Raw genomic sequence first — 13,411 nt, forward strand, 5'->3', positions numbered from 1 at the left:
TGTTTCTCTTCTGTAAAATGGGAATAATAACACCTGCCTCCCAGGATTGCTCTGAGGATGAATGAGATTAGGAAAAGTGCCAAGCTTGGTATGTGGCACCAGATCAGGGCTCCTTAAAGTTTTGAAGGTTTCTAATCAGGGGAGTTTTAGAAAGATTCCCTGACGAGTGATCAATCTCTTTGATCAAAAGGATGAATAATCACTCTCATCATCGAAGAAATGCAAATCCTTTTACAATGAGTGGTCTTTCCCGTATCCTCCCCAGATTAAGCGCTGGGGAAGAGGAAACTGGAACCTTCTAGCACTTGCTAATGGATTTATAAAGAGGTCCAGTCACTTGTACTCAAGAGAAAATGGGTAGGTGCACATCCAATGACCTGTGATTCCATTCCTGGATATAAACCTGAGGAAGATCCCACTCGGGGTCACCACAATATTGCTTGCGATAGCAACATACTGGGGGGCTAGAACGGGGTTTGGTTACAAGTGACAGAAATCCTCCAATAGCAGTGATTTTTTTTTTTTTTTTTTTTTTTTTTTTTTTTTTGGCCACACGGCTTGCAGGATCTTAGTTCCCTGGCTAGGTTTTGAACCCGGGCCCCAGCAGTGAAAGTGCCAAGTCCTAACCACTGGACCACCAGGGAATAACCACCCAATAGCAGTGATTTAAACAAGACAGGAAGTTCCCCTTCTTGCCAAAGCCCAGAGGTCAGCAGTGCAGGGCTGGTAAGACGCTGCATGGAAGCTGAGACCCAGGCGCCTTCTCTCCTTGTCCTGCCCTGCATGGCTTCCTTCCCCAAGGTCACCTTGTGTCAGTAGGGATGCTCCACTTCCAGTCAGCAGCAGGAAGAAAGCCAAAGAGAGGGGCACACACTGCCCGCTTAGGGACGTGTCCTGGAAGTCGCACGCCTTCCTCTGAATTGGCATTTGGCCACACTTGGCTACAGTGGAGGCTGGCAAGCACTGTCTTCATTCTGAACTCTCTGTGCTTTGCTAAAAACCAGGGGTTGGGCTTCCCTGGTGGCGCAGTGCTTGAGAATCTGCCTGCCAATGCAGGGGACACGGGTTCGAGCCCCGGTCTGGGAAGATCCCATATGCCGCGGAGCAACTGGGCCCGTGAGCCACAACTACTGAGCCTGCGCATCTGGAGCCTGTGCTCCGCAACAAGAGAGGCCGCGACAGTGAGAGGCCTGCGCACCGCGATGAAGAGTGGCCCCCACTCGCCGCAACTAGAGAAAGCCCTCGCACAGAAACGAAGACCCAACACAGCCAAATAAATAAATAAATAAATAAAATTTAAAGAGCCAACATGTTTCTTAAAAAAAAAAAAAAAAAAAAAAGCCTCCTTCTCAATAAAAACCAGGGGTTCTGTTACCCTGGAGGAGGAAGAATAGGTGTGAGGGGACAACAAATGGTCTCAGCCACAGGGGTCATGTGGGGGGGTGGTCACGGGAAGGACAGAGAGACAGAAATCTTCAAATATACACAAGTTGAATGTATTCCCGTTTATTCTATTGAGATTGGACATATTTTAATTTTAATGTGTTCAGACTTATTAATGGACATAAATATCTGAAAAAAATGAGTTATACCATATCATGGATTATTTAAATGTTAAAAAATTTTCTTTCTATATTTCCCACATTATAAGTTCAAAGGAATACCACATTCCAACAAAAAACTCTTTAAAGAGAGTCATATGCTTTTGCCAAAATTATACCACCTATCAGTGGAAAATTCACGGCTTTATTAGTAGACAGTGCTGAGAAAACTGGCTCATTATATGGTGAAACTAAAACTTGGATCTCATAGACAAAGGTGAATTTCAAATAGTTTAAAAGTAGTATTCAACATTTCAGCAGCCAGTACAGCCTGGCATCAACCAATGAGAACAAATATTTGACCATGCAAAGCAGATGCCAGCACATACCAGTGTGTACTGGCTGGACTTCAGCCCAATATTAGTGGCCCAAATGTGAAAGAAAAGCTAATAAACTAACAGAAGAAAATGTAAAATATCTTAACTACTTTTAAATAAGAAATCAAAAAGCAACAAATGATATAACAAAATAGTTAATTCATCTACATTAAAATTAAGAATTTCTGTTCAGTGAAGGACACCCCTGAATATACAAACACAAGTGCCATTTTGAGAGTTTTTTGCAACTGCCCAGGAATATACGAAGAACTTCTGAGAGTAAACAAAAAAAAAGATAGGAAGCCCCCATGAGAAACTGAGCAATTCACACAAAGGGAAACCAGAAAAGCTGACAGGTGTATAAAGAAATTCCCCAAATTACTGGTGATCAGATGAATGTACATTAAAATACGGCACCACTTTACACCCAACAGACCATCAAAAATTAGAAAGTTGGGCAGTAGCAAGTGCTGGTGAGGATGAGGAGAAATAGGAAGCTTTACGTGGGAGGGTCAATGACCATTCTAAAAACAAACAGAGAAATTAACCTGTCTGACCCATATTCCCGTCCTGGGTACCTCTGCCAGAGAACTTTTCACAAAATATGGAAGGGGACACATAAAAAGATGTTCACCGTGGCCTTGTATACATGCTGAGGAGTTGGAGGCACCCAGGTGTCCACCACTTAGCAGATGTGTAAACAAAATGCAGCTGACACCCACCATGGAATACCTCAGAGCAGTTCAAAGAAATAAAGCTGATGTAGCATAAGCAACACAGGTTGAGTGAAAAAAGCCACAGCACAAGATCTACAGCATAATACTACATGTGGAAAAAGTATATTCACACATACAACATGGCATTTTTCAAGGATACATTCATATTCAAAGACATGTAATCAACACATTAAAATGGACGCTTACGGGAGAGGATGGAGTGAAGGGGAAAAGCCATAAAACCAGAGAAGCCTTGCGTGGCCTGGAATCCTGAGATCCAAAACCAAAAGGCTCAAGGTGCTCAATTATGCCTTAAATAATGTGTGTGCATCAGGAAGGTGGCTTGAAAGGGTCCTGGGGTGAGGAAGACACCCAAGCCTGAGAATCTACTATATTCTTCAAAAGAATAACCCATCGTCTACCTCTGCTGAAGCTAATGCATGTGTGAGCTTGATCATCTAGTTTCCTGCAGGCTGAGGAGCCACACCCCTGTATGTGCCTCAAGCAAACTTCACCCCTACCCCCCAATGACACTGAGGCCACTGCTGGTCCTGGACGTGGCATAAATCCCAGGCCTGGAATCCCACACCAGGGATTTCATGTTGATTTCAACTCACTCTTTCAATAGGAGCAGTTTCATAAAAGAGACATTTCGATAAAGGAAAGGGTGATGGTGGAGGGGAAAGGGTGAGGGTAAGGGATACCTTCCCCATGTCCCAGGGGACTGCCAAACTCAGCACACCCTGTGGATGGAGCCACAGTCCACCCGGGGCAGCAAGGACCACCACACACCTAATCAGGTAGCAAACGGCTTGAAACCAGGGTTGATGGGGCGGGGCGGGGGTGGTCCAAGATCACTCCTTGATTTTGCTTCAGCTTGAGGATAAGTTCTACCTCAGTTTCAGCTAGCCCTTACGGGGCCAAAAGGGGGCAGCCGCTCTCCCCAAGTCCAAGCTGGGCCTCTAAACAGGGAGTGGGGTTTCAGCCCCAGACCTCAATGAGGTCCCCGGATTCCATGCCCAGATCAGCCGGCAGTTCCTTGCCTGAAAGCTTTGTCCCATCAAAGAAGAAGGAGAGCTTGTGGCCCGAGAGTCCCATGGCCTCCTCGTAGCGGGACATGAGGGTCTTGAGAGGAGAATCCTGGATGGAGAGGAAAAAATGGATGTTAAGAATTTGAAAAGAGGGGCTGAGGAGAACTTGTAGGGACAGACAGAGGACTTGCGACAGGGAGGACAAGGGGACAAGTCAAGTCAGAGCCCACGGAGGGAAAGGCAACTGGCCGAAGAAGCCAGCAGCAAGCTGGTTCCTCTCTAGGGAGCTGGGCCACAGAGCCCAGGGCTGGGATGTTGGCTCTGGGTCAGGCAGGTTCTCCAAAGCCAGTCTCCTCACCTACGATGGAGGCATGAATCACAAGGAGGAAGCCAGCCGGGCTCTGGAGTGAGCATGACCCAAGCTGGGGGCCAGGCGCTCCCATTGAAATGGATGTATAACCCTAGCGAAGTGCTATGGGTTGATTGTGTCCCCCAAAAAAGATACCTTGTGGTCTTAACCCCTGGTAAATGTGCACGTGACCTCATTTGGAAGATGTGATCAAGATAAGATGAGGTCATACTCGATTACAGTGGGCACTAAGGCAACAGGACTGGTGTGCTTGTAAGAGAAAACAGACACACAGGGAGAACGTCATGTGAGGAAAGAGGCAGAGATTGGAGTGATGCAGCTGTGAGCCAAGGACTGCCAGCCACCACCAGAAGCTAGGAGGAAGCAAGGAAAGATTCTACCTAGAGTCTCTGAGGGAGCATGATCCTGCTGACAACTTTTCTTTCTTTATAGTTGATTTACAATATTTTATTAGTTACAGGTTTACAACATCATGATTCAATATTTTTATAGATTATACTCTATTTAAAGTTATTATAAAATAATGGCTATATTCCCCTCTGCTGTCCAATATATCTTTTTTTTTTTTAACGTCTTTATTGGAGTATAATTGCTTTACAATGGTGTGTTAGTTTCTGCTTTATAACAAAGTGAATCGGCTATACATAAACATATGTCCCCATATCTCCTCCTTCTTGCGTCTCCCTCCCACCCTCCCTATCCCACCCCTCTAGGTGGACACAAAGCACTGAGCTGATCTCCCCGTGCTATGCAGCTGCTTCCCACTAGCTATCTATTTTATATTTGGTAGTGTATATATGTCATTGCCACTCTCTCACTTCGTCCCACCTGCTGACAACTTGATTTCGAACCTGTAGCCTCCAGAACTGTGAGAGAATACATTTCTATTGTTTTAAGCCACCCAGTTTGTTGTATGTTGTTATAGCAGTGCTCAGAAACTAATACGGCAAGTTATTCCACCTCTATAGAGGTTGGCTTCCGTATTTGTTAGATGAGGGTAACAACAGTGCTTTCCCATCTAAGATTGTTGTGAAATTCAATAATATCCTGAATGTGAAGTAAATATCCTTAGCACAGGGACTGTCACTTCTTTTGTAATTATGATGGGTTTTATTGGTTACTATCCAAGGGTGATTTTGACTTTAACCAGGAGGAGTTAGGAGACCAGAGCCAGGTTCCCAGCAGAAGGGGGAGGGAAGTTGAACACTGGGCTTTTTCCACTATCTAGGATGGGTGGGGACCCAAGACCACAGAGGGCAGTGACTCCATCCTCCACCCACTGACACGAGAGACCGCAGAGCACGGGGCAAGGGGCACAGAGAGCCAGCTCCCCCACTCACTCGAGGCAGCGAGACTTCCAGCATCTGGTGCTTCTCCTTCCCCTGCACCCGCAGCTGGAGCAGGTGGGACTTCTCTGCGACATCCGGAGAACTTGCTAGCACCACACAGTCTGTGGGGGGCAGGATCGGGAAGCCAGGCCTAAGCGCGGGTTGGAAGCAGGGTCCCCTCTGGGCCTCTTCCCATATCCCCTCCCTGTGGCAAAAGCCTCCTCAAGCCTCCCTGCCTTCCTCTCACCAATGATGTCAGCCACTCCAAGCTTTAGGGTCCTGGGGGTGGCGGTGGGGGACAGCTCTGTCTCTCCGAAGAGCAAGAGGATCCTGCTTGGGGACACCCCAAGACGGGCGGCCATGTGGTCCACCACGCTCTGGAGGGGCTCCGACTGGGAGGGGGACAAGAAGTGAAGGAGGCCTTCCTGCCTTGATGTGCTTCCCCCCCCACCCCCAGTTTCTGGCCTTAACTACTTGCTGAATTCCTCATCTGTGAGCTCCACCATATTTACCTGGCAAGGCATAAAATAAAATCATGTCAATAAGGGGTTCAGGCAAGTGACACAAAGACACGAAGCAGCCATGAGTTAGGAGAAAAAAGGGAGTGGTGGGGATTGCGGCAAACCAGAACCGGATATGCCCCATCTAAACAGGCCAGCTGTTCCGCAGTTCCAGCTGATTGGTACCATGTAGGAATATGGGCCAGGTACTGTATCTTCCTATTTAAGAGAAACCAGAAATCTGGACCCTGGTACAAAATCACCCATTGCAAAGGTTGGCAATGAACTCATATGTTCATGTGAGTCATACATGGGACTTCCCTGGGGGTCCAGTGGTTAAGACTCCACGCTTCCACTGCAGGGGGTGCGGGATCAATCCCTGGTTGGGGAAGTTCTGCATGCCGTGAAGTGCAGCCAAAAAAATAAATAAATAAAAGCACCGTACAGCACAAAGGAAGAAGAAGCATGGGACTTCCCTAGTGGTCCAGTGGCTAAGATTCTGCGTTCCCAATGCAGGGGGTTCGATCCCTGGTCAGGGAACTAAGATCTCGCATGCCACACAGCAGGGACAAAAAAAAAAAAAAAGCAGCAGCAGCAGCACAGTTGATAAGGCCATGGGCTGCCAGTTCACAAGCCCTGGCTTAGTTGCTTGCCTGATGCACGGTTACTGCTCGATAAATGGTCACTTCTGTTATCATTCTTGTTTTGGAATTGGAGTCATCCCTACAAAAAGAGTAGTCTTCATCAGGAAGCTAGGGGGGATCAGAATGACCAAGTGACATCTGGGTGTCCAAGGCAGTAAGAGCAAGCACAAGAGGGAAGCACAGGGTCCGAGGGAAGGAAAGAGGGAGGGATGCACCCTGGGGAGGGGCTACCAAGCAAAGCTTCTTAGGATGTTTTAGTGGAGCCTTGAAAATGGGTGGGAAGTTTGCCAGAAAGAGAGGGGAGAGGGAGGAAAAAAATCTCCCATGGGGAACAGTGAGCACAAAGGCGCACAGGGCTGAACGAGCGCTGGGCAGCTCCAGACAGCAGGAGGGGCAAAGGAAGCCACGGTCCCTTCTGCCCAGACACCACAGTGTCTCCATAGACAGTTCCTGGGACCCTTCTCCCAGACTCTTCAGGCACTTACCATTCTGATGGGCAATCTGACCAGGTCAGCCCGGCACCGGATTTTGAGCGGCAAGAGCCGAGGGTTCTCTGGGAGAGTGGGCCCCTCCAGTAGGACCACCTCATCCTCTTGGCTCAGGTGGTCTTGGCCCTGGGGCTGCTTGGGACTCAGGCAGGAACGGAGATCTTGGAGGCGCTTGTTCACCTCCCTGGGGTGCAGAAAGAACTGTGGGTCAGTCAGGGTGGGCCCCCTCCATACTGCCGCTCTCCACCCCAGCCCAGAGTCCCCTGCCCTTGGTACCTTAACTTCTGGAGTGCCCGAGTATGCTTCCTGCTGTTGGTCCGTGGCAGAGGTGGAGGCAAAGGTGAGGTGTCCTGAACCCTGTAGAGATAAAAGAGGGACAGGATGGAGAAAGAGGTGAGACCCCAGCCCCACACCTCTCCTCATGGGACCCCTGGGGACCAGAGGGGGACCTGGAGAATCAAGAGAGAGCATCTTCCGGTGACATCCATCTTATGGGAAGACGGGGAGGTAAGGACAGGGAAAACCTGAGTCATAATTTTTATATTTATATGACCCAAACATGAGGGAGGAGAATGCCTAACTTTTAAGATAAGTTACTTCCCAGGTAAATGTCTGATAACATCCAAATGACACCAAGCACTTACTATCTGCCAAGGGTTAACTCTTAATTTACCCCAAAATTCTGACCCAGGTACCACTATTATCCCCATTTTACAGAAGAGAAAATTGAAGCACAGAAAGGCTGGCTAAGAGACAGCCGCCGGATTTGAACCACAGGGCAGTCTGCAGAGCCAAACCCTTCACCCCTGCATCACTACTTTCTTAGACACAAAGCTGAAATCTCCACTTCCTGGTGGGTCCTGAGGGCCTGCTGTCATCCTCTGATGGGGCTCACCTCTTCTTCCCCCCAAGAAGAGCTTCATTCCTCACCTGAGCCTCAAGACTCCTTCCGTCCCTTCTCCTTACCCTTTGAGGAGCCAGCCAAGGGTTCTGCCTGCCTCAGCCTACCCCCCCAACTCCCTTTCTGCTCCAGCGGCCCCAGGGCCCTCGCCTCACTCACAGTAACATCTCTTTCTTCTCTTCTCCATCCTTACTCCTCAGCTTCTTCTTCCAGGGAGAATCGGGACATGGGGAATCCTCAGCGTGGGGACTGTTGGAATCTGCCATGTCCGCCTCTGGGGACAGAGTGGGAGGAAGTGGAAAGGGTTAGCCAAGAGAGGGCAGCAGGAGGCCAAGGAGAGACAAGTCAGGGGCTTCAGAAGGTTCTGAGAAAGGAGGAGACTAAGGGAGCCCCAGACACACACAACCACTGGGGAAGGGCTCAAGGGGTGTGAGTCAAAGGGGAAAAGCCTACCTCAGAGAGAAGGATGAACTGGAGCCTGACAGATTAGAGCAAGAGAGTGTCAGAGCTTCGTGCTAAGGCATGAGACAGTGGCGAGTGTGGACAGTCGGAAAGTGGCTCACCCCAACTGAAGCATGCTCTTCTCACTTTTGATCACATGCACCCCACAAATGAAGAACACTGAGCACACAACCCGGAAAATAGGTATTTACTTAATACACATATACTACTTACTATACAGGGACATACTATTATATATGTTATGAAACATACACTAAAACAAATGTCAAAGGATGACTTTTTTTTCTAATATTTCTCTTATTTTCTTCCCATACTCAGTTTGGTGGGCACAGAGAGACTGTGACTCCGGGGTGGAGGAAGGGGTGTGGGGCAGGGAGGGAATGAGGTAAAGAGGTAAGTATAGGCCCTCTGAGCCTACGTTTCTCAAATTTCATCTGTGTGTCATTGCCATATTTTGCCATATCTCTGTATTATTTAATATCTTTCTTTTTTTTTAAGTTAATTAATTTATTTTTGGCTGCGTTGGGTCTTCGTTGCTGCGTGTGGGCTTTCTCTAGTTGCGGCGAGCGGGGGCTACTCTTCATTGCGTGCGCGGGCTTCTCATTGTGGTGGCTTCTCTTGCTGCGGAGCTCGGGCTCTAGGCGCGCAGGCTTCAGTAGCTGTGGCATGCGGGCTCAGCAGTTGTGGCTCGCAGCCTCTAGAGCGCAGGCTCAGTAGTTGTGGCTCGCGGGCTCTAGAGCGCAGGCTCAGTAGCTGTGGCGCACGGGCTTAGTTGCTCTGCGGCATGTGGGATCTTCCTAGACCATGGCTCGAACCCGTGTCCCCTGCATTGGCAGGCAGATTCTCAACCACTGCGCCACCAGGGAAGCCTGGCAGGCGGATTCTTAACCACTGTGCCACCAGGGAAGCCCTAATATCTTTCTTTAAATCACTCATTTTAACTTGAATATCTTATAAAAGGAAATCAGGTATAATATTCTAAACTATAGAAGCTCTTTTCCATTTGCTTGCCACACGATCATCATTAACCATAAGATAAATACTGTGAATACAAAACAATGATAATGAATCCTAGATCAGTGGTTCTCAGAGGCAATTTTGCCTCCTGGTGGACATGTGGCAATGTCTGTAGACAATTTTGGTTGTCACAATGAGGGGAGGAAGGGGTTGGGGTGTGATACTGGTATCTGGTGGGTAGAGGTCAGGATGTTGCTAAACATCCCACAGGGCACAGGACAGCCCCAAACAAAGAATGATCCAGTCCAAATGTCAGTAGCACCGAGGTTGAGAAATCCTGTCCTAGTAGCTGCCAGAGGCCTGAGATTCTGCGTTTCTGACAAACTCCTGGAAGATACCCAACACTCCTGGGTCCACATTTTGAGTGGCAAGGACAGAGGTGCCTTTGCACTTCTCTGTTCCAGGTACCATATATGCAAACCATATATGTAGCCCAAGAGGGGGCTTTTTATATATTCTCTTTAATTAAGTCTCACCAAAATCCTTTGACATAGGTCCATTTTTTATCCCCATTTTGCTGATGAGGAAATTGAAGCATTGAGAGATTAACTCGCCCAAGGTCACACAGCTACTAAGGGGTAGAACTGGCATTCAAACCAGGCCTGCTGGTTCCTAAATCAGCTCTTAATCACCCTGCCATACTCCCTCATGGTGCAAAAGTCTTAGTCCAGGGTCTGCATTTGCCCACTGGATCGCTTCCCTATTAGACTTGACTCCTACTCACTGCCCTTGAGTGGTTTGCAAAAATCACATCACTGAGGGAGAACAAAGGCTGGGCAGCCCTGAAAAGATTCAAAGAACACCCTGCTGGCTCCAGAGTGTTCCCAAGACACTTGTTGCAGATGTAACAAGATGTTACAGATTCTTAACACCTCCCCCTGCCCTGCTCCCAGGATTACAGAATCAGAATCTCTGGGGACGGCACCTGGAAATCTGTATATTAGCTCACTCTTATGCCTATTAAAGTTGGCGGAAGGGTGTTTTGACAGCATTTTCTGTGCCTTCTGGTTAACAATCCAGCTCCTTTCAGGATTGGAGCTTTTTCTGGCTAGGATGCAGGAGTCACCTCTCCCATGTCCTTCCCCTGAGCCTCAGGAAACAACTAACTGCAGGGATGTAAACTCCAGAAAGTCTCCTCAGAGAGGCCAGCGCTGGGCACCTCTCCCTAGAAGCCGTCCCTTACCTTCCTCAGTCTCTGGGGGGCAGGATTTCAGGAGGGACATGTGGTCTGGGATGAGGTGGAGGCTGCTTTTCACCTGCAAAGAAAAAGTAGATCAGTCCCAAATCCTCCCTCCACTTAAAGAGAAAACTGGGGTCGATTCTTCCCTCACACCCAGGCCTCCTCCAGCTCCCAAGTCCTCCCTAAGGATGTAGACATTACAGCCCTCCCACAGGGACTCAGGAGCTCAGCTTCCCCAGGATCCAAAATTGGAGTACCCTACCATACGGTATCACTTATATGTGGAATCTAAAATATGACACAAACGAAACTATCTACAAAGCAGAAACAGACTCACAGACATAGAGAACAGACTTGTGGTTGCCAAGGGGAAGGGGGGAGGGGGGAGGGATGGACTGGGAGTTTGGGGTTAGTAGACGCAAACTATTACATATAGAATGGATGGACAACAAGGTCCTACTGGATAGCACAGGGAACTATATTCAATGTCCTGGAATAAGCCATAATGGAAAAGAATATAAAAAAGAATGTGTATACATACATGTATAACTGAATCACTTTGCTGTACAGCAGAAATTAACACAACATTGTAAATCAACTACACTTCAATTAAAAAAAATAAGGAGTACTCTGACTCCGACACCCCTTTCCCTAATCACCGTAAGGATGCAAGCTTAGTTCCCCTTTTTTACGAAGCTGCTAGCCATCCTGCTATCTTTGAATCCTTGGGAATCTCAGCCCCCTAGCTCACCCTACCACGTGGGGACTCCAGCCTCCCGGAGCCCCCAGTTCTCTCTGAACTTCCATGGACCCCAGTCCCCATCTTCCTGGATCTTTAGCAATGGGCCCCAACCTTAAAACCCAGTATGCCCCAAATCCCAGCCCTAGGTGCTTCAACTCTTCTCTGAACCATCAAGGATCCCAAACCCTTAGGCTCTCTATACCCCCGACACTCCAGCTCCTGGGAATCCCAAACTCCCAGCACACTCCAAACCCCTTCACCTCCCCAATTTACAGAAACCCCAGGAATCCTGCCCCCAAGGCTCCTAGCCCCTGCTTCCGTTTAGTCTCCCAAGACCAATCCTAGAACCCTACCCTCAACATTTCTAAACCCAGCCCTTCCGCGCTAGCCCTCTCGGGGACCCGCGTGCACCTTCTCAGAGTACACTGGAACCGCCGGTGCCTCCCCGGGATCCAGCAGCAACCGCCGCCGCCGCCTGACCAAGACCCGAGGGGTTTCAGCCGGCCGTGCGTCCGCCCCTTCGCTGTCACTGTCGCTGTCGTCCCGGGGCGCGGCCGGCACGGGGGGTTCCGGGAGCGGGACCTCGGCCGGGTCCGCAGCGCCGCGCGCCGTTGCGACCTCCAAGACATCCTCATCGCTGTCGCTGACCAAGTCCACAAGCACCGAGTCCAGGGTGCGCCGGGCTGGCGACCCTTGAGCGCCAGGACGCCGGCCACGGCCGCCCCGGGATCCCCGAGCCCCTCGGCCGACACCGCCGCCTCTGGGCCGCCGCCCCTGTTTCCTCACCGGCTCCGCCATGGCACACACCCGGCTGCCACAGTCGCCCGCCTCTAGCCAACTCGCCCGGCCCCCTCCAGCGGCTTCCGCCCTTCATTGGGCGAACTGCCTGCTAGTCAGCACCTCTCCCCGCCCACACCCTCTGGGTCCACCTCTCCGCCTTTTCACTGGTCGCTGCACCCGCCCATCACACATTCACCACTGAAACCAAGGCGCCAAAGATTCCAGTCAGTCTCGGCGCAATCGGCGTAGGTTTCGACTCGTCCCGGCTCATCCATTGGCCTGACCCTCCTTCTACAAGCCCCGCCCACTGAAGAGAGTCTTTTTCCTGGTTGGTGGAGGAGCGGGGCATCCTGGGAATCGTAGTCTGCAAGCTCTCAGGGTAGAGTGGAGGGAGGAGTCCGGCTGGGAATTGCTTTTAGAAATCGCAGACCTCACGGGTATCCCGTTTATTCTTTCCCCCAACTGCTTGGTGGGCTGAGTAATTCCGCTCGACGCCGACCCCTCGCACACGACCCCTCCTCACGTGCAGAATCCGCACAATACGCCCCTGGCCAACACTTCAATACCACGCAACTCTCCGCATAACCTCCGACAGCATACATACCCTCCCTCACACTGGAGGTCCCGACAGACACTTTTCACGGGCAAAGTCAACCCAACATACACTCTTGCAACACCCTCCCACAACGTACACCTAAGCACAACCCGCCTCACAAACAACACCTGGAAGGGCAAATACAAGTGAAAAATAAGAGGCTTGATTCTCCCTGTTGAAAATAAGGGACGTGACTTCTCCCCCTTCTCCATTTTCTTTCAGAATTTCTTTCTTGGAACTTTTCAAAATGTATGTAAATCTTTGTAATGGCTAACTAAGCCTCTTGCCAGTCTCATAACTCAGGAACTCCAGGACCTGGGAGACATTTTCTTTTTAATTGAAGTATAGTTGATTTACAATGTTGTGTTAGTTTCTGGTGTACAGCAAAGTGATTCAGTTTTCTATATATTTTCTTTCTCAGATTCTTTTCCATTATAGTTTATTACAAGATATTGAATATAGTTCCCTGTGCTATGCGATAGGACCTTGTTGTTTATCTATTTTATATTTAGTAGTTTGTATCTGCTAATCCCAAACTCCTAATTTATTCCTCCCCCCACCCCACTCCCTTTCCCCTTTGGTAACCATAAGTTTGTTTTCTATGTCTGTGAGTCTGTTCCTCTTTTGTAAATAAGTTCTGGAGCCATCTTTTTGAAATGCAAGCATCAGGGGAAATAGCTCCCAATCTCTCCATCTCCCAGCTCCAGCGGGAGAATAACAGCCTAACTTCATGGAGGCT

The 13,411-nt window shown here is 49.2% G+C and overlaps 1 protein-coding gene across 1 annotated transcript; it reads right to left on the reverse strand.

Annotated features, from left to right (window-relative positions):
• Positions 1-1,529: 1,529 nt before the first annotated feature.
• Positions 1,530-12,100, reverse strand: NFATC2IP (nuclear factor of activated T cells 2 interacting protein). The gene is made up of 8 exons (XM_061208102.1): positions 11,709-12,100; positions 10,559-10,631; positions 8,056-8,170; positions 7,272-7,352; positions 6,993-7,179; positions 5,611-5,755; positions 5,376-5,485; positions 1,530-3,774 (listed from the first exon to the last, which is right to left on the reverse strand). Exons 1-8 carry the CDS (start codon positions 12,093-12,095, stop codon positions 3,616-3,618), a joined length of 1,257 nt encoding a protein of 418 aa, XP_061064085.1. The 5' UTR covers positions 12,096-12,100; the 3' UTR covers positions 1,530-3,615.
• Positions 12,101-13,411: the final 1,311 nt, after the last annotated feature.

This window comes from Eubalaena glacialis, chromosome 13 (assembly GCF_028564815.1).
Source record: "Eubalaena glacialis isolate mEubGla1 chromosome 13, mEubGla1.1.hap2.+ XY, whole genome shotgun sequence".
NCBI classification, from domain to species: domain Eukaryota; kingdom Metazoa; phylum Chordata; class Mammalia; order Artiodactyla; family Balaenidae; genus Eubalaena; species Eubalaena glacialis.

Coding starts and splice junctions, on each gene's coding strand:
- NFATC2IP (XM_061208102.1), bottom strand. CDS start 12,095: ATGGCGGAGCCGGTGAGGAAACAGGGGCGGCGGCCCAGAGGCGGCGGT. Junction 10,632..11,708: donor TTCCAGTGTACTCTGAGAAG/GTGCACGCGGGT, acceptor TTTTCTTTGCAG/GTGAAAAGCAGCCTCCACCT. Junction 7,353..8,055: donor GAGAAGAAAGAGATGTTACT/GTGAGTGAGGCG, acceptor TTATCTCTACAG/GGTTCAGGACACCTCACCTT.